The following is a 26258-nucleotide window of genomic DNA, read 5'->3' on the forward strand; positions in this document are numbered from 1 at the left end:
GCTCCTGCACACAACACCATTAACTCCCTCAGTGTCAGTTTCCTCCTTAGACAGGAAAGCCAACAGTCCTGCAGGCCATGTCACTGGCAAGTCTGATGAGTCCTCTCCTGCCTGGGATTCCTCCGATGCATCCTTGAGTGTAACGCCTACTGCTGCTGGCGCTGCTGTTGTTGCTGCTGGGAGTCGATCATCATCCCAGAGGGGAAGTCGGAAGACCACTTGCACTACTTTCAGTAAACAATTGACTGTCCAAAAGTCATTTGCGAGGAAGATGAAATATCACAGCAGTCATCTTGCTGCAAAGCGGATAACTCGGGCCTTGGCAGCTGCGGTGGTGTTAAACGTGTGTCCGGTATCCACTGTTAATTTACAGGGAATTAGACAATTGATTGAGGTACTGTGTCCCCGGTACCAAATACCATCTAGGTTCCATTTCTCTAGGCAGGCGATACCGAGAATGTACACATTCCTCAGAAAAAGAGTCACCAGTGTCCTAAAAAATGCAGTTGTACCCAATGTCCACTTAACCATGGACATGTGGACAAGTGGAGCAGGGCAGACTCAGGACTATATGACTGTGACAGCCCACTGGGTAGATGTATTGCCTCCCGCAGCAAGAACAGCAGTGGCTGCACCAGTAGCAGCATATCGCAAACGCCAACTCGTTCCTAGGCAGGCTACGCTTTGTATCACCGCTTTCCATAAGAGGCACACAGCTGACAACCTCTTACGGAAACTGAGGAACATCATCGCAGAATGGCTTACCCCAATTGGACTCTCCTGGGGATTTGTGACATCGGACAACGCCACCAATATTGTGCGTGCATTACATGTGGGCAAATTCCAGCACGTCCCATGTTTTGCACATACATTGAATTTGGTGGTGCAGAATTTTTTTAAAAACAACAGGGGCGTGCAAGAGATGCTGTCGGTGGCCCGAAGAATTGTGGGCCACTTTCGGCATGCAGCCACCGCGTGCCGAAGACTGGAGCACCAACAAACACTCCTGAACCTGCCCCGCCATCATCTGAAGCAAGAGGTGGTGACGAGGTGGAATTCAACCCTCTATATGCTTCAGAGGATGGAGGAGAAGCAAAAGGCCATTCAAGCCTATACATCTGCCTACGATATAGGCAAAGGAGGGGGAATGCACCTGACTCAAGCGCAGTGGAGAATGATTTCAACGTTGTGCAAGGTTCTGCAACCCTTTGAACTTGCCACACGTGAAGTCAGTTCAGACACTTCCAGCCTGAGTCTGGTCATTCCCCTCATCAGGCTTTTGCAGAAGCAGCTGGAGAGATTGAAGGAGGAGCTAAAACGGAGCGATTCCGCTAGGCATGTGGGACTTGTGGATGGAGCCCTTCATTCGCTTAACCAGGATTCACGGGTGGTCAATCTGTTGAAATCAGAGCACTACATTTTGGCCACCGTGCTCGATCCTTGATTTAAAGCCTACGTTGTATCTCTCTTTCCGGCAGACACAAGTGTGCAGAGGTGCAAAGACCTGCTGGTGAGACACTTGTCAAGTCAAGCAGAACGTGACCCATTAACAGCTCCTCCTTCACATTCTCCCGCAACTGGGGCTGCGAGGAAAAGGCTAAGAATTCCGAGCCCACCCACTGGCGGTGATGCAGGGCAGTCTGGAGCGAGTGCTGACATCTGGTCCGGACTGAAGGACCTGCCAACGTTTACTGACATGTCGTCTACTGTCACTGCATATGATTCTGTCACCATTGAAAGAATGGTGGAGGATTATATGAGTGACCGCATCCAAGTAGGCACGTCAGACAGTCCGTACGTATACTGGCAGGAAAAAGAGGCAATTTGGAGGCCCTTGCACAAACTGGCTTTATTTTACCTAAGTTGCCTCCCCTCCAGTGTGTACTCCGAAAGAGTGTTTAGTGCAGCCGCTCACCTTATCAGCAATCGGTGTACGAGGTTACTTCCAGAAAATGTGGAGAAGATGATGTTCATCAAAATGAATTATAATCAATTCCTCCGTGGAGACATCCACCAGCAATTGCCTCCAGAAAGTACACAGGGACCTGAGGTGGTGTATTCCAGTGGGGACAAATTAATAATCTGTGAGGAGGGGGATGTACACAGTGAAAGGGGTGAGGAATCGGAGGATGAGGAGGAGGTGGACATCTTGCCCCTGTAGAGCCAGTTTGTGCAAGGAGAGATTGCTTCTTTTTTGGTGGGGGCCCAAACCAACCAGTCATTTCAGTCACAGTCGTGTGGCAGACCCTGTCGCTGAAATGATGGGTTTGTTAAAGTGTGCATGTCCTGTTTATACAACATACTGTAAGGGTGGGTGGGAGGGCCCAAGGACAATTCCATCTTGCACCTCTTTTTTCTTTAATTTATCTTCGCATCATGTGATGTTTGGGGACTATTTTTTTAAGTTCCATCCTGTCTGACACTGCAGTTCCACTCCTAGATGGGCCAGGTGCTTGTGTCGGCCACTTGGGTCGCTTAGCTTAGCCATCCAGCAACCTTGGTGCACCTCTTTTTTTCTTTGCATCATGTGCTGTTTGGGGACTATTTTTTAAAGTGCCATCCTGTCTGACATTGCAGTGCCACTCCTAGATGGGCCAGGTGTTTGTGCCAGCCACTTAAGTCGCTTAGCTTAGCCATCCAGCGACCTTGGTGCACCTCTTTTTTTCTTTGCATCATGTGCTGTTTGGGGACTATTTTTTGAAGTGCCATCCTCTCTGACACTGCAGTGCCACTCCTAGATGGGCCAGGTGTTTGTGTCGGCCACTTGGGTCGCTTAGCTTAGTCATCCAGCGACCTCGGTGCAAATTTTAGGACTAAAAATAATATTGTGAGGTGTGAGGTGTTCAGAATAGACTGTAAATGAGTGGAAATTATGGTTATTGAGGTTAATAATAAGAATTTACTCACCGGTAATTCTATTTCTCGTAGTCCGTAGTGGATGCTGGGGACTCCGTAAGGACCATGGGGAATAGCGGCTCCGCAGGAGACTGGGCACAACTATAAAGAAAGCTTTAGACTACTGGTGTGCACTGGCTCCTCCCACTATGACCCTCCTCCAGACTTCAGTTAGGATACTGTGCCCGGAAGAGCTGACACAATAAGGAAGGATTTTGAATCCCTGGTAAGACTCATACCAGCCACACCAATCACACCGTATAACTCGTGATACAATACCCAGTTAACAGTATGATAACAACTGAGCCTCTCAACAGATGGCTCAACAATAACCCTTTAGTTAAGCAATAACTATATACAAGTATTGCAGACAATCCGCACTTGGGATGGGCGCCCAGCATCCACTACGGACTACGAGAAATAGAATTACCGGTGAGTAAATTCTTATTTTCTTTAACGTCCTAAGTGGATGCTGGGGACTCCGTAAGGACCATGGGGATTATACCAAAGCTCCCAAACGGGCGGGAGAGTGCGGATGACTCTGCAGCACCGAATGGGCAAACTCTAGGTCCTCCTCAGCCAGGGTGTCAAACTTGTAGAATTTAGCAAACGTGTTTGACCCCGACCAAGTAGCTGCTCGGCAAAGTTGAAGAGCCGAGACCCCTCGGGCAGCCGCCCAAGAAGAGCCCACCTTCCTTGTGGAATGGGCTTTCACCGATTTAGGATGCGGCAGTCCAGCCGCAGAATGTGCAAGCTGAATCGTACTACAGATCCAGCGAGCAATAGTCTGCTTTGAAGCAGGTGCACCCAACTTGTTGGGCGCATACAGGATAAAGAGCGAGTCAGTCTTTCTGACTCCAGCTGTCCTGGAAACATAGATTTTCAGGGCCCTGACTACGTCCAACAACTTGGAAGCCTGCAAGTCATTTGTAGCCGCAGGCACCACGATAGGTTGGTTCAGATGAAACGCTGATACCACTTTGGGGAGAAACTGGGGACGAGTCCTCAATTCTGCCCTATCCATATGGAAAATCAGATAAGGGCTTTTACATGACAAAACCGCCAATTCTGATACACGCCTGGCCGAAGCTAAGGCCAACAACATGACCACTTTCCACGTGAGATATTTCAAATCCACGGTTTTCAGTGGCTCAAACCAATGTGACTTTAGGAAATCCAACACCACGTTGAGATCCCAAGGTGCCACTGGAGGCACAAAAGGGGGCTGAATATGCAGCACTCCCTTAACAAAAGTCTGAACTTCAGGTAGTGAAGCCAGTTCTCTCTGGAAGAAAATCGATAGAGCCGAAATCTGGACCTTAATGGAACCCAATTTAAGGCCCATAGTCACCCCTGACTGTAGGAAGTGCAGGAAACGGCCAAGCTGAAATTCCTCCGTTGGGGCCTTCCTGGCCTCACACCACGCAACATATTTTCGCCATATGCGGTGATAATGGTTTGCGGCTACTTCTTTCCTAGCTTTAATCAGCGTAGGAATGACTTCCTCCGGAATGCCCTTTTCCTTCAGGATCCGGTGTTCAACCGCCATGCCGTCAAATGCAGCCGCGGTAAGTCTTGGAACAGGCAGGGCCCCTACTGCAGCAGGTCTTGTCTGAGCGGTAGAGGCCATGGGTCCTCTGAGATCATTTCTTGAAGTTCCGGGTACCAAGCTCTTCTTGGCCAATCCGGAACAATGAGTATAGGCCCTCATTCCGAGTTGATCGGTCGCAAGGCGAATTTAGCAGAGTTACACACGCTAAGCCTACGCCTACTGGGAGTGTATCTTAGCTTCTTAAAATTGCGACCGATGTATTCGCAATATTGCGATTACAAACTACTTTGCAGTTTCTGAGTAACTTCAACCTTACTCTGCCTGTGCGATCAGTTCAGTGCTTGTCGTTCCTGGTTTGACGTCACAAACACACCCAGCGTTCGCCCAGACACTCCTCCGTTTCTCCAGCCACTCCTGCGTTTTTTCCGGAAACGGTAGCGTTTTCATCCACACGCCCATAAAACGCCGTGTTTCCGCCCAGTAACACCCATTTCCTGTCAATCACATTACGATCGCCGGAGCGATGAAAAAGCCGTGAGTAAAAATACTATCTTCATTGTTAAATTACTTGGCGCAGTCGCAGTGCGAATATTGCGCATGCGTACTAAGCGGATTTTCATTGCGATGCGATGAAAAATACCGACCGATCAACTCGGAATGAGGGCCATAGTTCTTACTCCTCTTCTCCTTATTATCCTCAGTACCTTTGGTATGAGAGGAAGAGGAGGGAACACATAAACCGACCGGTACACCCACGGTGTCACTAGAGCGTCCACAGCTATCGCCTGCGGGTCCCTTGACCTGGCGCAGTACTTTTCTAGCTTTTTGTTGAGGCGGGACGCCATCATGTCCACCTGTGGCCTTTCCCAACGGTTTACAATCATTTGAAAGACTTCTGGATGAAGTCCCCACTCTCCCGGGTGGAGGTCGTGCCTGCTGAGGAAGTCTGCTTCCCAGTTGTCCACTCCCGGAATGAACACTGCTGACAGTGCTAACACGTGATTTTCCGCCCATCGGAGAATCCTTGTGGCTTCTGCCATTGCCGTCCTGCTTCTCGTGCCGCCCTGTCGGTTTACATGGGCGACCGCCGTGATGTTGTCTGACTGGATCAGTACCGGCTGGTTTTGAAGCAGGGTTTTTGCCTGACTTAGGGCAATGTAAATGGCCCTCAGTTCCAGAATATTTATGTGCAGGGAAGTCTCCTGACTTGACCATAGTCCTTGGAAGTTTCTTCCCTGTGTGACTGCCCCCCAGCCTCGAAGGCTGGCATCCGTGGTCACCAGGACCCAGTCCTGTATGCCGAATCTGCGGCCCTCTTGAAGATGAGCACTCTGCAGCCACCACAGCAGAGACACCCTTGTCCTTGGAGACAGGGTTATCAGCCGATGCATCTGAAGATGCGACCCGGACCACTTGTCCAACTGGTCCCACTGAAAGGTTCTTGCATGAAACCTGCCGAATGGAATTGCTTCGTAGGAAGCTACCATCTTTCCCAGGATCCGTGTGCAGTGATGCACCGACACCTGTTTTGGTTTTAGGAGGCCTCTGACTAGAGATGACAGCTCCTTGGCCTTCTCCTCCGGGAGAAACACTTTTTTCTGTTCTGTGTCCAGAACCATCCCCAGGAACAGTAGACGTGTCGTAGGGACCAGCTGTGACTTTGGAATGTTTAGAATCCAGCCGTGCTGTTGTAGCACCTCCCGAGATAGTGCTACCCAGCTATTAGGACGCTGCAGTGGCTATTTTATGAAGTGGCTAGTTATAAAGTGGCAGCACAAAACAGCAGTGTTATACCTGTGTTTCATTAGTTACATCTTCAACTGATATTCAAAATTGACTCCTGTCTCTCCTTCTTGTCAACAGGTAATTATTTGCAGAACATTGCTACTCTCTTAGTAAAAATCTTGCTGGTAATTATTTGCAGAACATTGCTACTCTCTTAGTAAAAATCTTGCTGGTAATTATTTGCAGAACATTGCTACTCTCTTAGTAAAAATCTTGCTGGTAATTATTTGCAGAACATTGCTACTCTCTTAGTAAAAATCTTGCTGGTAATTATTTGCAGAACATTGCTACTCTCTTAGTAAAAATCTTGCTGGTAATTATTTGCAGAACATTGCTACTCTCTTAGTAAAAATCTTGCTGGTAATTATTTGCAGAACATTGCTACTCTCTTAGTAAAAATCTTGCTGGTAATTATTTGCAGAACATTGCTACTCTCTTAGTAAAAATCTTGCTGGTAATTATTTGCAGAACATTGCACATTACATTGTATGTTTATAAAATTGTTTTAAGTGGTTTAATATCTGTAGTGTGCAAAAACTTATAGTGATTGACTGGGGTTTTCAAACCTCACATTTGTTAGCTGATTAACACCTATTGGTGGAAGGGTTGTTGTGTGGGGGAGGGGGTTGTAATCAGGACATATGTTTGTAGACCTATTTAGTCAGTAAAGCATAGGACGCCAGGCCTATTAGGATGCTGCAGTGGCTATTTTATGAAGTGGCTAGTTATAAAGTGGCAGCACAAAACAGCAGTGTTATACCTGTGTTTAACCGAAGGAAAACAGAAGGCAAACAAACTAACAAGATAACAGAAGGACTGCATCACAACCACAAAACGCTGGAACTTTATGTGGCCTCTCCTCGCATCAAACATGAGAACACCAAGACCAGGCTTAGCACCTCTCTGGCTGAGAACATAAAGCCTGCCCCCGGGCCTAACCACCAAGATGAACAGGGAACTGTGGGGCACAGGACCAGGTTCAGCAGGGACATCCCCATTGCTTCTGAGTATTGAGTATGCCCCCCACATTCTCCTACCCACCCGTACTAAGATCTGATCAAAATGTTAGCCCAATCCTACTCTGCCACTAGTTACCTGCTATTTTTTTTTTCTATTTTTTTTTTCCCTCCATTGCTCGCTTCCACCCCACCATGTGTTTTTCCTGTAATGTTTACCTCCACTGATTGCACACCTTTCCATTGTGCCCTACATGCAGGGTACATCATACTACTACATAAGCATCAGTTTTCCCATATATGATCTTGGCCCTTGTATGGCTCACCTCCCACAGTGTAACCTCCAAAGTGCGCCCAACATGGCTGCCCCATATGGTACACTTGTGGATGGGATGAAAAATACATAGGCCTGATGGTTTTGATGGAACCCTACTCTGAACTGTAGGACTCTGAAATCACCCCCATTTTGTGTCATCACTTCTAGGGGTGGACTATCCCACCCTGGGTAATCCTACGCCGAGCGCCTAAGATGGCTGCTGCACCTGGTACCTTGTGAGGGAGGAATACACAACCCTTGGAAGTTATTACCCAAAATGCCTGCACCAATCCTGCGTTATGCTTTCTGTGGGCTTAAGGTTTTCTTTTATGTCTGTTGCTTGTCAATTGTTGTATTACTCAAATCCTCTGTATCATGTGCATTGTTTTTGATGTCTGTAAAGCGCCTTGAGTCCTGTTGGAGAAAGAGCGCTATATAAATAAAATTATTATTATTATTATTACCCCGACCAACAACTGCTCTCTGGACCTCGCCTTTATCAGTCCAAGTACGGGATAACTAAAACTCCCTTCTTTCGAAGGAGTGTCATCATTTCGGCCATTACCTTGGTAAAGACCCTCGGAGCCGTGGATAGACCGAACGGCAACGTCTGGAATTGGTAATGACAATCCTGTACCACAAATCTGAGGTACTCCTGGTGAGGATGGTAAATGGGGACATGCAGGTAAGCATCCTTGATGTCCAGTGATACCATGTAATCTCCCTCGTCCAGGCTTGCAATAACCACCCTGAGCGATTCCATCTTGAACTTGAATTTTGTTATATATGTGTTCAAGGATTTCAAATTTAAAATGGGTCTCACCGAACCGTCCGGTTTCGGTACCACAAACATTGTGGTATAGTAACCCCGTCCTTGTTGAGGTAGGGGTACCTTTACTATCACCTGTTGTGAATACAGCTTGTGAATTGCCTGTAACACTGCCTCCCTGCCTGAGGGAGTAATTGGCAAGGCAGATTTGAGGAAACGGCGGGGGGGAGACGTCTCGAATTCCAGCTTGTACCCCTGAGATACTATCTGAAAAATCCAGGGATCCACTCGTGAGCGAGCCCACTGATTGCTGAAATATTTGAGACGGGCCCCCACCGTACCTGGCTCCGCCTGTGGAGCCCCAGCGTCATGCTGTGGACTTAGAGGAAGCGGGGGAGGACTTTTGCTCCTGGGAACTGGCTGTATGCTGCAGCTTTTTCCCCCTACCTCTGCCTCTGGGCAGAAAGGACGCGCCTTTAACCCGCTTGCCCCTATTGGGCCGAAAGGACTGTACCTGATAATACGGTGCTTTCTTTGGCTGTGAGGGAACATGGGGTAAAAATGTAGACTTCCCAGCTGTTGCTGTGGAAACGAGGTCCGAGAGACCATCCTCGAACAACTCCTCACCCTTATAAGGCAGAACTTCCATGTGCCTTTTGGAATCTGCATCACCTGTCCACTGCCGAGTCCATAACCCTCTCCTGGCAGAAATGGACATTGCACTAATTTTTTATGCCAGCCGGCAAATATCCCTATGTGCATCCCTCATGTATAAAAGTGCGTCTTTTATATGCTCTACGGTTAGCAATATAGTGTCCCTGTCTAGGGTATCAATATTTTCTGACAGGGAATCTGACCATGCAGCTGCAGCACTGCACATCCATGCTGAAGCAATAGCTGGTCTCAGTATAACACCTGTGTGTGTATATATAGATTTCAGGATAGCCTCCTGCTTTCTATCAGCAGATTCCTTCAGGGCGGCCGTATCCGGAGACGGTAGTGCCACCTTCTTTGACAAGCGTGTGAGCGCTTTATCCACTCTAGGGGATGTTTCCCAACGTGACCTATCCTCTGGCGGGAAAGGGTACGCCATTAGTAACCTCTTAGAAATTACCAGCTTCTTATCAGGGGAAGCCCACGCTTCTTCACACACTTCATTTAACTCCTCAGATGGAGGAAAAGCTACTGGTAGTTTTTTCTCTCCAAACATAATACCCTTTTTTGTGGTACCGGGGGTAACATCAGAAATGTGCAACACATTTTTCATTGCCTCAATCATGTAACGTGTGGCCCTACTGGAAGTTACATTAGTCTCATCGTCGTCGATACTGGAGTCAGTATCCGTGTCGACATCTGTGTCTGCCATCTGAGGTAGCGGGCGTTTTAGAGCCCCTGATGGCTTTTGAGACGCCTGGGCAGGCACAGGCTGAGAAGCCGGCTGTCCCACATTTGGTATGTCGTCAAACCTTTTATGCAAGGAGTCGATACTGTCACGTAATTCCTTCCACAACACCATCCACTCAGGTGTCGACCCCGCAGGGGGTGACATCACATTTACAGGCATCTGCTCCGCCTCCGCATAAGCCTCCTCATCAAACATGTCGACACAGCCGTACCGACACACCGCAAACACACAGGTAATGCTCTGACAGAGGACAGGACCCCACAAAGCCCTTTGGGGAGACAGAGAGAGAGTATGCCAGCACACACCAGAGCGCTATATAACACAGGGATCCCACTATAAATAAGTGTTTTCCCTTATAGCTGCTTTATATATATATATATATATATATATATATATATATATATCCTGCGCCTAAATTTAGTGCCCCCCCTCTCTTTTTTACCCTTCTGTAGCTTGCAGACTGCAGGGGAGAGCCAGGGAGCTTCCTTCCAGCGGAGCTGTGAGGGAAAAATGGTGCCAGTGTGCTGAGGGAGATGGCCACGCCCCTTTTCTGGCAGACTTCTCCCGCTTTTTCTGGAATACTGGCATGGGTATTTTTACATCTATATAGCCTCTAGGACTATATATGATGTAGATTTGCCAGCCAAGGTGTCATATATTGCCCTCAGGGCGCCCCCCCCCCCAGCGCCCTGCACCCATCAGTGACCGGAGTGTGAGGTGTACATGAGGAGCAATGGCGCACAGCTGCAGTGCTGTGCGCTACCTTGGTGAAGACCGAAGTCTTCTGCCGCCGATTTTCCGGACCTCTTCATGCTTCTGGCTCTGTAAGGGGGACGGCGGCGCGGCTCCGGGAACGAACACCAAGGTCGGGTCCTGCGGTCGATCCCTCTGGAGCTAATGGTGTCCAGTAGCCTAAGAAGCCCAAACTACCACCTGTTAGGTAGGTTCGCTTCTTCTCCCCTTAGTCCCTCGCTGCAGTGAGTCTGTTGCCAGCAGATCTCACTGTAAAATAAAAAACCTAAAATATACTTTCTTTCTAGGAGCTCAGGAGAGCCCCTAGTGTGCATCCAGCTCAGCCGGGCACAAGATACTAACTGAAGTCTGGAGGAGGGTCATAGTGGGAGGAGCCAGTGCACACCAGTAGTCTAAAGCTTTCTTTATAGTTGTGCCCAGTCTCCTGCGGAGCCGCTATTCCCCATGGTCCTTACGGAGTCCCCAGCATCCACTTAGGACGTTAGAGAAAATACTATGGGATCAAAATGACCCCCAAATTCTATGATTTAAGCTGTTTTTGAGGGGGGTTTTAAAAAAACACCCAAATCCAAAACACACCCGAATCCGACAAAAAAATTTCAGGGAGGTTTTGCCAAAACGCGTCCGAATCCAAAACACGACCGCGGCACCAAAACCAAAACACAAAACCCGAAAAATTTCCGGTGCACATCACTAGTTAGAATACTCACTGGGATTCATCAATATTCTAACCATCAGGATTTTGACCGTCAGTATGCTGACTGCTGGCATTTCATACCCAACCTATATATTGCAGCAATATAATAAAGACAAGTTTACCCAGTATAAGATATATTAAAATCTATATAATGACATTTTGGTGCATGTGAGCATAACATATTTACTCCTTACATTTTGATATGCATCCAGCTATAAATGAGACCCTGGATCAGAGCCGGCCTTAGGCATAGGATTTGGAAAGCCTAGGGGCATAAACAGCTTGTGCTGATTAAAATGATATGCAGCATGCCTATCTTCTGTGTGTGACTGCGTCTGCATCTGCAGACTGTATTGTAGCATTTTGTATGCAGATACAGTTACAGTCGCACACAGAATAAAGACATGCCGCATATCATTTTAATCAGCAGAAGCTGCTTGTGCATCCTAGTGATAATGCTGATTTTGATTATCTTATAACCTTCACTATGTGGGTAAGAGACTCAGTACGCAATTGGCGTATGGGGTACCGTAAGGGTACGCGCTTAGCGTAGCATACGCTCGGCCGTGATCGAGACGCACATGCAGCACGCTCGCTCACAGCTTAATGCGTGGTGTCGAGCACGCTATAGGCGGGCGACTACCGTAATGCTACGCTACCAGCGTAGCGGACGCTCGAGACCACGAGGAGATCACGAACGGCGCAGACGCTCACAGGATGACAATCAGTAAACCTTGAATGTAACACACAGAAAGGATACTCTTATGCTGTGAACCTTGTACTGAAATACTGCAGCGATATAACGCTGCTTAACCTTGTTAATCCTAAAGCTGTTTGAGCGATCAAGACGCTCCTATTACCCTCTGCAATGTAATGAACACACGATACCGTGCTAAGGTTCCAACACCTTTACTAACAAGCTTTTAGTTATATCGAAAAGGGGTAAACAGTTTACAAATCATACACTACAAGCTAACATATAATTCTAACAGAATATCTAGACAGGAATATACAATAACGTTACAATCTTATACTATAACAGAGAGAGAGAGAGAGAGAGTGAATGGCCAATACAAACAAAAGAGCGAGTTGATTTACAGAGAATTACTTACACACACACTGGGAACGATCGCTGCGCTATTCCTGGTACCAGCTCCAAGTTAGTCAATATGAAAACCGTTTGTGGAGTGAGAGAGAGTGAGCTGTCCAGGCTGGCTGATCTTATATACACTGCATACAGTATACTACAAAGGGACCTATAATCTCATTGTTCATTGGACACAGGAATGTCTCCTCGCATCATAACAAAAGGTCATAGGTTAGTTTGAACAGGTGGGCTGTGACTATTACAAACAGCTCAGGTGGGAGGGAATCGCCGGATTCCCACCGCATGGATAATGAACTGCAATATAAGATATGTCCAGAAACTACTAATGGCCATAACTATATGCAGGAGCGATTAATCTTTACCTAACCAACACCGGATTGTTGCTATTAAAATACTCTTCGGTTAGGTACCAAACACATCTGCTCAAACCCTGTCTGGCCCTTCGTACAACAAAAAGAGGAATTCCTTTGTCCAGGGACCAACTACACTAACCAAACTTACTGTTACTATTAAGGGGAACATTATCTATTAAACCTGCTATATGGATTTATTAAGTAGCGATTGTGTCGCTCGCTAGACGCACACAAACTCTACTGTAAATGCACATACCATGCGTTCAAGCGCACGCCCGTAGGGGCGCCGTCACGCAACTGCGAATATGTGCACGCACGCCAGAGAAAGTGCATGTGCAGCGGGCGAGCGCATGAGGTGAATATATGGCAACGTGCAGCATGATATTTTTCTGACTTTGACACTAGCCACACAGCAATGCAAATAAGATGCATTTTCATCAAAAAAGGTACCCAACGTTAGCAGAGCTGCTAACTGACCCATGCCAGGCATCTCCTGCTGCATGGTGTGTTGAGACAAGATGTATGAGGACACATCTGTATCCAAGCAGAGGCAGAGGTCACAGTGTTATCATATGTGGGGAGGTTGGTTGTGTAAGGCATATGTGTAGACATTATGTGTGTCATTATGTGTATAAGGACATTAATAATGTGCGGCATATGTGTAAGCTAAATTATGTGTATAAGGGCATTAATAAAGGCTGGCATATTGTGTAAGGTGCATTATGTTTATGTGGACATTAATAATGTGTGTCATATGTGTTAGGGACATTACTGTGTGGTATTATGTGTAAAAATGCATTACTAATATGTGACATTATGTGTATAAGGTACTCTACTGTGTGGCGTAACGTATAGAAAGGGCACTACTGTGTAGTCTAATGTGAATAAAGAGCAATATGGTGTGGTGTAATGTGAATAAAGATCAATATGGTGTGGTGTAATGTGAATAAGGGGAACTACTGTGAGGAGTAACAAATATAAGGTAAAGTAGTACTACTGCGTGATGTAACGTGAATAAGGGACACTATCGCATGATAAAATGTGAATAAAGTTGCACCACTGTGTGGCGTAATTTGAATTGGGGGTACTATTGTGTGGCCATGCCCCTTCCCAGCAAGAACATGCCCCTTTTTGGGCTGTGTGCCGAATGTGCGCACTGTTGCTATTTAAAATATAGAAGTTAGGAGCACCAAAATGAGGACTGCTATGGGTGAGGGGTGAGGGGTGATGGTGATTGGAAAGGTGTGCTGGGGTCAAAGCTGGAATTAGCAGCGTTGTTAGGGGCCACTAGCTTGCCTAGTGCATCATATTGGTTAGGGTCGGCTCTGCTCTGTATGGCGAGTTTAGTAAGAGAGCATTGTATTGTCCTACACTAAGCAGTGCAGCTTAGTCATGCATGTATGCTCAGTATTATTTGTGACTGTACCGTTACAACAAACACAGAGTTTGGCACTAAGATGTTCATTAATGTAATTAGATGGTGATGCATATTTATTAGAGATGAGCGCCGGAAATTTTTCGGGTTTTGTGTTTTGGTTTTGGGTTCGGTTCCGCGGCCGTGTTTTGGGTTCGACCGTGTTTTGGCAAAACCTCACCGAATTTTTTTTGTCGGATTCGGGTGTGTTTTGGATTCGGGTGTTTTTTTCAAAAAACCCTAAAAAACAGCTTAAATCATAGAATTTGGGGGTAATTTTGATCCCAAAGTATTATTAACCTCAAAAAACATAATTTACACTCATTTTCAGCCTATTCTGAACACATCACACCTCACAATATTATTTTTAGTCCTAAAATTTGCACCGAGGTCGCTGTGTGAGTAAGATAAGCGACCCTAGTGGCCGACACAAACACCGGGCCCATCTAGGAGTGGCACTGCAGTGTCACGCAGGATGTCCCTTCCAAAAAACCCTCCCCAAACAGCACATGACGCAAAGAAAAAAAGAGGCGCAATGAGGTAGCTGTGTGAGTAAGATTAGCGACCCTAGTGGCCGACACAAACACCGGGCCCATCTAGGAGTGGCACTGCAGTGTCACGCAGGATGTCCCTTCCAAAAAACCCTCCCCAAACAGCACATGACGCAAAGAAAAAAAGAGGCGCAATGAGGTAGCTGACTGTGTGAGAAAGATAAGCGACCCTAGTGGCCGACACAAACACCGGGCCCATCTAGGAGTGGCACTGCAGTGTCACGCAGGATGTCCCTTCCAAAAAACCCTCCCCAAACAGCACATGACGCAAAGAAAAAAAGAGGCGCAATGAGGTAGCTGTGTGAGTAAGATTAGCGACCCTAGTGGCCGACACAAACACCGGGCCCATCTAGGAGTGGCACTGCAGTGTCACGCAGGATGTCCCTTCCAAAAAACCCTCCCCAAACAGCACATGACGCAAAGAAAAAAAGAGGCGCAATGAGGTAGCTGACTGTGTGAGAAAGATAAGCGACCCTAGTGGCCGACACAAACACCGGGCCCATCTAGGAGTGGCACTGCAGTGTCACGCAGGATGTCCCTTCCAAAAAACCCTCCCCAAACAGCACATGACGCAAAGAAAAAAAGAGGCGCAATGAGGTAGCTGTGTGAGAAAGATAAGCGACCCTAGTGGCCGACACAAACACCGGGCCCATCTAGGAGTGGCACTGCAGTGTCACGCAGGATGTCCCTTCCAAAAAACCCTCCCCAAACAGCACATGACGCAAAGAAAAATAAAAGAAAAAAGAGGTGCAAGATGGAATTGTCCTTGGGCCCTTCCCACCCACCCTTATGTTGTATAAACAAAACAGGACATGCACACTTTAACCAACCCATCATTTCAGTGACAGGGTCTGCCACACGACTGTGACTGAAATGACGGGTTGGTTTGGACCCCCACCAAAAAAGAAGCAATTAATCTCTCCTTGCACAAACTGGCTCTACAGAGGCAAGATGTCCACCTCATCATCATCCTCCGATATATCACCGTGTACATCCCCCTCCTCACAGATTATCAATTCGTCCCCACTGGAATCCACCATGTCAGCTCCCTGTGTACTTTGTGGAGGCAATTGCTGCTGGTCAATGTCTCCGCGGAGGAATTGATTATAATTCATTTTAATGAACATCATCTTCTCCACATTTTCTGGATGTAACCTCGTACGCCGATTGCTGACAAGGTGAGCGGCGGCACTAAACACTCTTTCGGAGTACACACTTGTGGGAGGGCAACTTAGGTAGAATAAAGCCAGTTTGTGCAAGGGCCTCCAAATTGCCTCTTTTTCCTGCCAGTATAAGTACGGACTGTGTGACGTGCCTACTTGGATGCGGTCACTCATATAATCCTCCACCATTCTATCAATGGTGATAGAATCATATGCAGTGACAGTAGACGACATGTCCGTAATGGTTGTCAGGTCCTTCAGTCCGGACCAGATGTCAGCATCAGCAGTCGCTCCAGACTGCCCTGCATCACCGCCAGCGGGTGGGCTCGGAATTCTGAGCCTTTTCCTCGCAGCCCCAGTTGCGGGAGAATGTGAAGGAGGAGATGTTGACAGGTCGCGTTCCGCTTGACTTGACAATTTTCTCACCAGCAGGTCTTTGAAACCCAGCAGACTTGTGTGCGCCGGAAAGAGAGATCCAAGGTAGGTTTTAAATCTAGGATCGAGCACGGTGGCCAAAATGTAGTGCTCTGATTTCAACAGATTGACCACCCGTGAATCCTTGTTAAGCGAATTAAGGGCTCCATCCACAAGTCCCACATGCCTAGCGGAATCGCTCTGTCTTAGCTCCTCCTTCAATGTCTCCAGCTTCTTCTGCAAAAGCCTGATGAGGGGAATGACCTGACTCAGGCTGGCAGTGTCTGAACTGACTTCACGTGTGGCAAGTTCAAAAGGTTGCAGAACCTTGCACAACGTTGAAATCATTCTCCACTGCGCTTGAGACAGGTGCATTCCACCTCCTATATCGTGGTCAGTTGTATAGGCTTGAATGGCCTTTTGCTGCTCCTCCAACCTCTGAAGCATATAGAGGGTTGAATTCCACCTCGTTACCACCTCCTGCTTCAGATGATGGCAGGGCAGGTTCAGGCGTTTTTGGTGGTGCTCCAGTCTTCTGTACGTGCTGCCTGTACGCCGAAAGTGTCCCGCAATTTTTCTGGCCACCGACAGCATCTCTTGCACGCCCCTGTCGTTTTTTAAAAAATTCTGCACCACCAAATTCAAGGTATGTGCAAAACATGGGACGTGCTGGAATTTGCCCAGATGTAATGCACGCACAATATTGCTGGCGTTGTCCGATGCCACAAATCCACAGGAGAGTCCAATTGGGGTAAGCCATTCCGCGATGATCTTCCTCAGTTGCCGTAAGAGGTTTTCAGCTGTGTGCGTATTCTGGAAACCGGTGATACAAAGCGTAGCCTGCCTAGGAACGAGTTGGCGTTTGCGAGATGCTGCTACTGGTGCCGCCGCTGCTGTTCTTGCGGCGGGAGTCCATACATCTACCCAGTGGGCTGTCACAGTCATATAGTCCTGACCCTGCCCTGCTCCACTTGTCCACATGTCCGTGGTTAAGTGGACATTGGGTACAGCTGCATTTTTTAGGACACTGGTGACTCTTTTTCTGAGGTCTGTGTACATTTTCGGTATCGCAACCCTAGAGAAATGGAACCTAGATGGTATTTGGTACCGGGGACACAGTACCTCCAACAAGTCTTTAGTTGGCTCTGCAGTAATGATGGATACCGGAACCACGTTTCTCACCACCCAGGATGTCAAGGCCTCAGTTATCCGCTTTGCAGTAGGATGACTGCTGTGATATTTAATCTTCCTCGCAAATGACTGTTGGACAGTCAATTGCTTGGTGGAAGTAGTAAAAGTGGTCTTACGACTTCCTCTCTGGGATGACCATCGACTCCCAGCAGCAACAACAGCAGCGCCAGCAGCAGTAGGCGTTACACGCAAGGATGCATCGGAGGAATCCCAGGCAGGAGAGGAATCGTCAGAATTGCCAGTGACATGGCCTGCAGGACTATTGGCATTCCTGGGGAAGGAGGAAATTGACACTGAGGGAGTTGGTGGGGTGGTTTGCGTGAGCTTGGTTACAAGAGGAAGGGATTTACTGGTCAGTGGAGTGCTTCCGCTGTCACCCAAAGTTTTTGAACTTGTCACTGACTTATTATGAATGCGCTGCAGGTGACGTATAAGGGAGGATGTTCCGAGGTGGTTAACGTCCTTACCCCTACTTATTACAGCTTGACAAAGGGAACACACGGCTTGACACCTGTTGTCCGCATTTCTGGTGAAATACCTCCACACCGAAGAGCTGATTTTTTTGGTATTTTCACCTGGCATGTCAACGGCCATATTCGTCCCACGGACAACAGGTGTCTCCCCGGGTGCCTGACTTAAACAAACCACCTCACCATCAGAATCCTCCTTGTCAATTTCCTCCCCAGCGCCAGCAACACCCATATCCTCCTCATCCTGGTGGACTTCAACACTGACATCTTCAATCTCACTATCAGGAACTGGACTGCGGGTGCTCCTTCCAGCACTTGCAGGGGGCGTGCAAATGGTGGAAGGCGCATGCTCTTCACATCCAGTGTTGGGAAGGTCAGGCATCGCAACCGACACAATTGGACTCTCCTTGTGGATTTGGGATTTCGAAGAACGCACAGTTCTTTGCTGTGCTTTTGCCAGCTTGAGTCGTTTCATTTTTCTAGCGAGAGGCTGAGTGCTTCCATCCTCATGTGAAGCTGAACCACTAGCCATGAACATAGGCCAGGGCCTCAGCCGTTCCTTGCCACTCCGTGTGGTAAATGGCATATTGGCAAGTTTACGCTTCTCCTCCGACAATTTTAGTTTAGGTTTTGGAGTCCTTTTTTTTCTGATATTTGGTGTTTTGGATTTGACATGCTCTGTACTATGACATTGGGCATCGGCCTTGGCAGACGACGTTGCTGGCATTTCATCGTCTCGGCCATGACTAGTGGCAGCAGCTTCAGCACGAGGTGGAAGTGGATCTTGATCTTTCCCTAATTTTGGAACCTCAACTTTTTTGTTCTCCATATTTTATAGGCAGAACTAAAAGGCACCTCAGGTAAACAATGGAGATGGATGGATTGGATACTAGTATACAATTATGGACGGACTGCCACGGTTAGGTGGTATAAAAAAACCACGGTTAGGTGGTATATATTATAATAATAATACAATTATGGATGGACGGACTGCCTGCCGACTGCCGACACAGAGGTAGCCACAGCCGTGAACTACCGCACTGTACACTGGTTGATAAAGAGATAGTAGTATACTCGTAACAACTAGTATGACACTATGACGACGGTATAAAGAAAGAAAAAAAAATACCACGGTTAGGTGGTATATATTATAATAATAATACAATTATGGATGGACGGACTGCCTGCCGACTGCCGACACAGAGGTAGCCACAGCCGTGAACTACCGCACTGTACACTGGTTGATAAAGAGATAGTAGTATACTCGTAACAACTAGTATGACACTATGACGACGGTATAAAGAATGAAAAAAAAACCACGGTTAGGTGGTATATATTATAATAATAATACAATTATGGATGGACGGACTGCCTGCCGACTGCCGACACAGAGGTAGCCACAGCCGTGAACTACCGCACTGTACACTGGTTGATAAAGAGATAGTAGTATACTCGTAACAACTAGTATGACACTATGACGACGGTATAAAGAATGAAAAAAAAACCACGGTTAGGTGGTATATATTATAATAATAATACAATTATGGATGGACGGACTGCCTGCCGACTGCCGACACAGAGGTAGCCACAGCCGTGAACTACCGCACTGTACACTGGTTGATAAAGAGATAGTAGTATACTCGTAACAACTAGTATGACACTATGACGACGGTATAAAGAAAGAAAAAAAAATACCACGGTTAGGTGGTATATATTATAATAATAATACAATTATGGATGGACGGACTGCCTGCCGACTGCCGACACAGAGGTAGCCACAGCCGTGAACTACCGCACTGTACACTGGTTGATAAAGAGATAGTAGTATACTCGTAACAACTAGTATGACACTATGACGACGGTATAAAGAATGAAAAAAAAACCACGGTTAGGTGGTATATATTATAATAATAATACAATTATGGATGGACGGACTGCCTGCCGACTGCCGACACAGAGGTAGCCACAGCCGTGAACTACCGCACTGTACACTGGTTGATAAAGAGATAGTAGTATACTCGTAACAACTAGTATGACACTATGACGACGGTATAAAGAAAGAAAAAAAAATACCACGGTTAGGTGGTATATATTATAATAATAATACAATTATGGATGGACGGACTGCCTGCCGACTGCCGACACAGAGGTAGCCACAGCCGTGAACTACCGCACTGTACACTGGTTGATAAAGAGATAGTAGTATACTCGTAACAACTAGTATGACACTATGACGACGGTATAAAGAATGAAAAAAAAACCACGGTTAGGTGGTATATATTATAATAATAATACAATTATGGATGGACGGACTGCCTGCCGACTGCCGACACAGAGGTAGCCACAGCCGTGAACTACCGCACTGTACACTGGTTGATAAAGAGATAGTAGTATACTCGTAACAACTAGTATGACACTATGACGACGGTATAAAGAATGAAAAAAAAACCACGGTTAGGTGGTATATATTATAATAATAATACAATTATGGATGGACGGACTGCCTGCCGACTGCCGACACAGAGGTAGCCACAGCCGTGAACTACCGCACTGTACACTGGTTGATAAAGAGATAGTAGTATACTCGTAACAACTAGTATGACACTATGACGACGGTATAAAGAATGAAAAAAAAACCACGGTTAGGTGGTATATATTATAATAATAATACAATTATGGATGGACGGACTGCCTGCCGACTGCCGACACAGAGGTAGCCACAGCCGTGAACTACCGCACTGTACACTGGTTGATAAAGAGATAGTAGTATACTCGTAACAACTAGTATGACACTATGACGACGGTATAAAGAAAGAAAAAAAAATACCACGGTTAGGTGGTATATATTATAATAATAATACAATTATGGATGGACGGACTGCCTGCCGACTGCCGACACAGAGGTAGCCACAGCCGTGAACTACCGCACTGTACACTGGTTGATAAAGAGATAGTAGTATACTCGTAACAACTAGTATGACACTATGACGACGGTATAAAGAATGAAAAAAAAACCACGGTTAGGTGGTATATATTATAATAATAATACAATTATGGATGGACGGACTGCCTGCCGACTGCCGACACAGAGGTAGCCACAGCCGTGAACTACCGCACTGTACACTGGTTGATAAAGAGATAGTAGTATACTCGTAACAACTAGTATGACACTATGACGGTATAAAGAATGAAAAAAAAACCACGGTTAGGTGGTATATATTATAATAATAATACAATTATGGATGGACGGACTGCCTGCCGACTGCCGACACAGAGGTAGCCACAGCCGTGAACTACCGCACTGTACACTGGTTGATAAAGAGATAGTAGTATACTCGTAACAACTAGTATGACACTATGACGACGGTATAAAGAAAGAAAAAAAAATACCACAGTTAGGTGGTATATATTATAATAATAATACAATTATGGATGGACGGACTGCCTGCCGACTGCCGACACAGAGGTAGCCACAGCCGTGAACTACCGCACTGTACACTGGTTGATAAAGAGATAGTAGTATACTCGTAACAACTAGTATGACACTATGACGACGGTATAAAGAATGAAAAAAAAACCACGGTTAGGTGGTATATATTATAATAATAATACAATTATGGATGGACGGACTGCCTGCCGACTGCCGACACAGAGGTAGCCACAGCCGTGAACTACCGCACTGTACACTGGTTGATAAAGAGATAGTAGTATACTCGTAACAACTAGTATGACACTATGACGACGGTATAAAGAATGAAAAAAAAACCACGGTTAGGTGGTATATATTATAATAATAATACAATTATGGATGGACGGACTGCCTGCTGACTGCCGACACAGAGGTAGCCACAGCCGTGAACTACCGCACTGTACACTGGTTGATAAAGAGATAGTAGTATACTCGTAACAACTAGTATGACACTATGACGGTATAAAGAATGAAAAAAAAACCACGGTTAGGTGGTATATATTATAATAATAATACAATTATGGATGGACGGACTGCCTGCCGACTGCCGACACAGAGGTAGCCACAGCCGTGAACTACCGCACTGTACACTGGTTGATAAAGAGATAGTAGTATACTCGTAACAACTAGTATGACACTATGACGACGGTATAAAGAAAGAAAAAAAAATACCACGGTTAGGTGGTATATATTGCAATACAATTATGGATGGACGGACTGCCTGCCGAGTTCCGACTGCCGACACAGAGGTAGCCACAGCCGTGAACTACCGCACTGTACTGTGTCTGCTGCTAATATAGACTGGTTGATAAAGAGATAGTATACAATACATACAACAATGAATATACTACTATACTGGTGGTCAGGCACTGGTCACCACTAGTCACACTGGCAGTGGCACTCCTGCAGCAAAAGTGTGCACTGTTTAATTTTAAATTAATATAATATTATGTACTCCTGGGGGCTCCTGCTATAACAACCTGCAGTGCTCCCCAGTCTCCCCCACAATTATTATAAGCTTTGCCTTTTATACATTGATGTGCAGCACACTGGGCTGAGCTGAGTGCACACAGACTGAGTCACACTGTGTGACTGGCTGCTGCTGTGTATCGTTTTTTTTCAGGCAGAGAACGGATATAGCAGAGAACGGATATATTATATTAAAATAAATAAAAGTTAACTAACAACAACTGCACTGGTCACTGTGGTAAACTCTGTCTGACTCTGCACAATCTCTCTCTCTCTTCTAATCTAATTTCTAATGGAGAGGACGCCAGCCACGTCCTCTCCCTATCAATCTCAATGCACGTGTGAAAATGGCGGCGACGCGCGGCTCCTTATATAGAATCCGAGTCTCGCGAGAATCCGACAGCGTCATGATGACGTTCGGGCGCGCTCGGGTTAACCGAGCAAGGCGGGAGGATCCGAGTCTGCTCGGACCCGTGAAAAAAACATGAAGTTCGTGCGGGTTCGGTTTCAGAGAAACCGAACCCGCTCATCTCTAATATTTATATGGTCATGGAAATGTATTAAATCAGTGTTTGTATTGAATTGTAGGTATATTTAAAATGTTCCATAATTTAGCAGGTGTTTTGTTCTTTATTTAAAGGTGAAGAAACAAGTGGTTCTGGGAGTGGGAGTGGCTGCACTGATGACATCTGCCCAACAGAGTATGACTACATCACCACAGAAGCTCAACCATTTGAACCAGACAGGCGGGAATTGGAGTATTCTGGAGCTTCACCTCTTAGGCAATCACTTCTCATATTAGTCACACCTACTGTCCTAGTTTTGGAGAGACAATGGAGATAATCTTGAAAGACCTCAAAGAAAAAAAAGACTGGTTTAGTTATGAAAATAGTTAATTTTTTTCTTTTATTACACTTTGGAACAATGGACCATTTCCCCTCGAAATACTGACAATTTTCTACGTACACAATATTTTTCATTTCTTTACAACAGAAGAAATCTCAGTTGAAATATCAGTCCTGAAAGAACCACCTTCATTTCCCTTAAATGTATGTCTATTCGCATATCTCAGAAGTCATCATGGTAGGCCATACAGCCCTAGTGGATATCTGAAAATCTGAGGTTTTGGTTAAATTATGTCTGTTTGAAGTGGACCTGTACATACACACATTTAATTACATTATTTATTTATTTATTTATTTATTTATTTACTACTTTTTTTTTACAAAAGCAAAACTGCATTTTTTTTAATTCATATCTCCAGTAAATATTTGGGTTATTTTAAATATACTGCTATTAACTTTCTGATTCCTTCTGGCGGAAAAATATGCATATATTAAAGTTGTTTCTAACCTACCTACTTGTGAATTGGAGATTTCAAATGGCATGTTAAAATCAAGTTTGAGTGTCACCTAAATTACCTGAGGAACATGAAGCTGATTAATGATCCTGTAAAGGCTGAGGAAAGGGGTAATGTGACAGTGGTTGCCATGGTAATCACATAACACTGTGAACACTTTAAACCGTTCATAACAGCTTGAATTACAGCTCAGATTAAGAAAAACTAACAAAACAGTCTCACAGCTAACCCAATTGATTTCTAAGTAAAAAAAATACATAACCTGCTAGGATACAGATAAATAATTCTAGCGGATTATGGGGAGAGATGTGGCAATCCTTGGAAAAGTTGCCCATAGAAACCAATCAGCTTTTAGCTGTGATTGTATAGAATCAGTGTTGGACTGGGTCATGAAGGACCCACCGGGAGGATGCTGTTGTAGGGGCCCATGCTTAAGGGTGTGGCCACACTCCAGTTGGGCATGGCCAGCCACCACAGAGGTTTGTCTAACCATTACAGAGTACATGTTATGTGCCCCTTGGTAAATATATAATAAACAATATTATTGTGAAGTATAATGTAACACATGTATAATGCATAATTGAAGTGCACTAGAATCCTGATTCCTAGAAGAGGAGGAGGGCCCACAGGCAGTATGGCCCACCGGTGGTTTCCCCTGTGGGCCAGTCCGGCCCTGTATAGAATGTATTTGATAAATAATAGCTAGAAGCTGTTTGGTTGGAATGGGCAACTTCATATCCTCCTGTATATGAATTAAGACATACAGTATAAAGTGAATAAAGGAAATAGTGGTTATTTACTGTAAAATCTAAATTATAGCATTTTCTATTTGGCTATGTATGAGGAATAGATGGCTTTTGTAATAACTTGACTCTCCCATTTTTCCCCGCAAAATTCTACACACAATACCCCATAATGACAACATGAAAAAAGTTTCTGAGATTTTTGCAAATATATTATAAATAAAAAACTAAGAAATCACAGGTACGTAAGTATTCACAGTCTTTGCCATGAAGCTCAAAATTGAGCTCAGGTGCATACTGTTTCCACTGATCATCCTTGAGAAGTTCCTACAGCTTAATTGGAGTCCACTTGTGGTAAATTCAGTTGATTGGACATGATTTGAAGAGCACACACCTCTCTATATAAGGTCCCACACTTGACAGTGCATGTCTGAGCACAAACCAAGCATGACGTCAAAGGAATTGTCTGTAGACCACCGAGACAGGATTGTCTCAAGGGACAAATCTGGGGAAGGGTACAGAAAAATATCTGCTGCTTTGAGGGTCCCAATGAGCACAGTGGCCTCCATCATCCATAAATGGAAGAAGTTTGGAACCACCAGGACTCTTCCTAGAGCTGGCTGCCCATCTAAACTGAGTGATAAGGGGAGAAGGGCCCTAGTCAGGGAGGTGACCAAGAACCCGATGGTCACTCTGTCAGAGCTACAGCATTCCTCTGTGGAGAGAGGAGAACCTTCCAGAAGGACAACCATCTCTGCAGCAATCCAACACTCAGGCCTGCATGGTATTGTGGCCAAACGGAAGCCATTCCTTAGTAAAAAGCACATGGCAGTCGGCCTGGAGTTTGCCAAAATGCACCTGAAGGAAACAAAATTATCTGGTCTGATGAGACAAAGATTGAACTCTTTGGCGTGAAGGCCAGATGCCAGGTGTCATGTTTGGAGGAAACCAGGTACCGCTCATCTCCAAGCCAATACCATCCCTACAGTGAAGCATGGTGGTGGCAGCATCATGCTGTGGGGATGTTTTTCAGTGGCAGGAACTGGGGGACTAGTCAGGATAGAGTGAAATATGAATGCAGCAATGTACAGAGACATCCTGGATGAACACCTGCTCCAGAGTGCTCTTGACCTCAGACTGGGGCGACGGTTCATCTTTCAGCAGGACAATGACCCTAAGTACACAGCCAAGATATCAAAGGAGTGGCTTCAGGATAACTCTGTGAATGTCTTTGAGTGGCCCAGCCATAGCCCAGACTTGAATCAAATTGAACATCTGAAAATGGCTGTGCACCCATGCTTCCCATCCAACCTGATGGAGCTTGAAAGGTGCTGCAAAAGAGGAATGGGCGAAACTGCCCAAGATAGGTTTGTCAGGCTTGTGGCATCATATTCAAAAAGACTTGAGGCTGTAATTGCTGCCAAAGGTGCATCAACAAACTATTCAGCAAAGGCTGTGAATACTTATGTACATGTGATTTCTTAGTGTTTTATTTGCAAAAATCTCAAAAACACTTTTTTCACATTGTCATTATGGGGTATTGTGTGTAGAATTTTGAGGGAGAAAATGAATTTATTCCATTTTGAAATAAGGCTGTAACATAACAAAATGTGGAAAAAGTGAAGCACTGTGAATACTTTCCGGATGCACTGTAAGTCAGGGCTGCTTTAAGACCTCAGTAGTAGTAGTACTACTAGTATGTTGTTGCCCATGGCAACAACACACTAGTAGGCCCTATTTTTCAGAGTAGCAATTTCAGGTTTAGATTAAAAAATATGGTAATGTAAGTATTAGAATGAAAGAACAATTATTTTAAGGCTGAGTTTTTCATTCACTCTTTTTCAACTTTGTCTCCCAATTTACTTGAAGGATGAGACTTTCCACTTTGAGATATAATTTGCCTATTGTCTTCCTGGTACAGCAGG

At 45.6% G+C, this 26258-nt stretch overlaps 1 protein-coding gene across 2 annotated transcripts in view; it reads left to right on the forward strand.

Moving 5' to 3' along the window:
* Nucleotides 1-24497, forward strand: part of GPC6 (glypican 6) — a 1112124-nt gene extending 1087627 nt beyond the window's left edge. For both annotated transcript variants that reach the window (XM_063953010.1, XM_063953011.1), the window contains exon 10: nt 22871-24497. In XM_063953010.1, coding sequence (XP_063809080.1) covers nt 22871-23073 — 203 coding nt within the window. In that variant the 3' untranslated portion in view covers nt 23074-24497. The remainder of the gene's footprint in view (nt 1-22870) is intronic.
* Nucleotides 24498-26258: the final 1761 nt, after the last annotated feature.

Source organism: Pseudophryne corroboree, chromosome 2 (assembly GCF_028390025.1).
Source record: "Pseudophryne corroboree isolate aPseCor3 chromosome 2, aPseCor3.hap2, whole genome shotgun sequence".
Classification (NCBI taxonomy): domain Eukaryota; kingdom Metazoa; phylum Chordata; class Amphibia; order Anura; family Myobatrachidae; genus Pseudophryne; species Pseudophryne corroboree.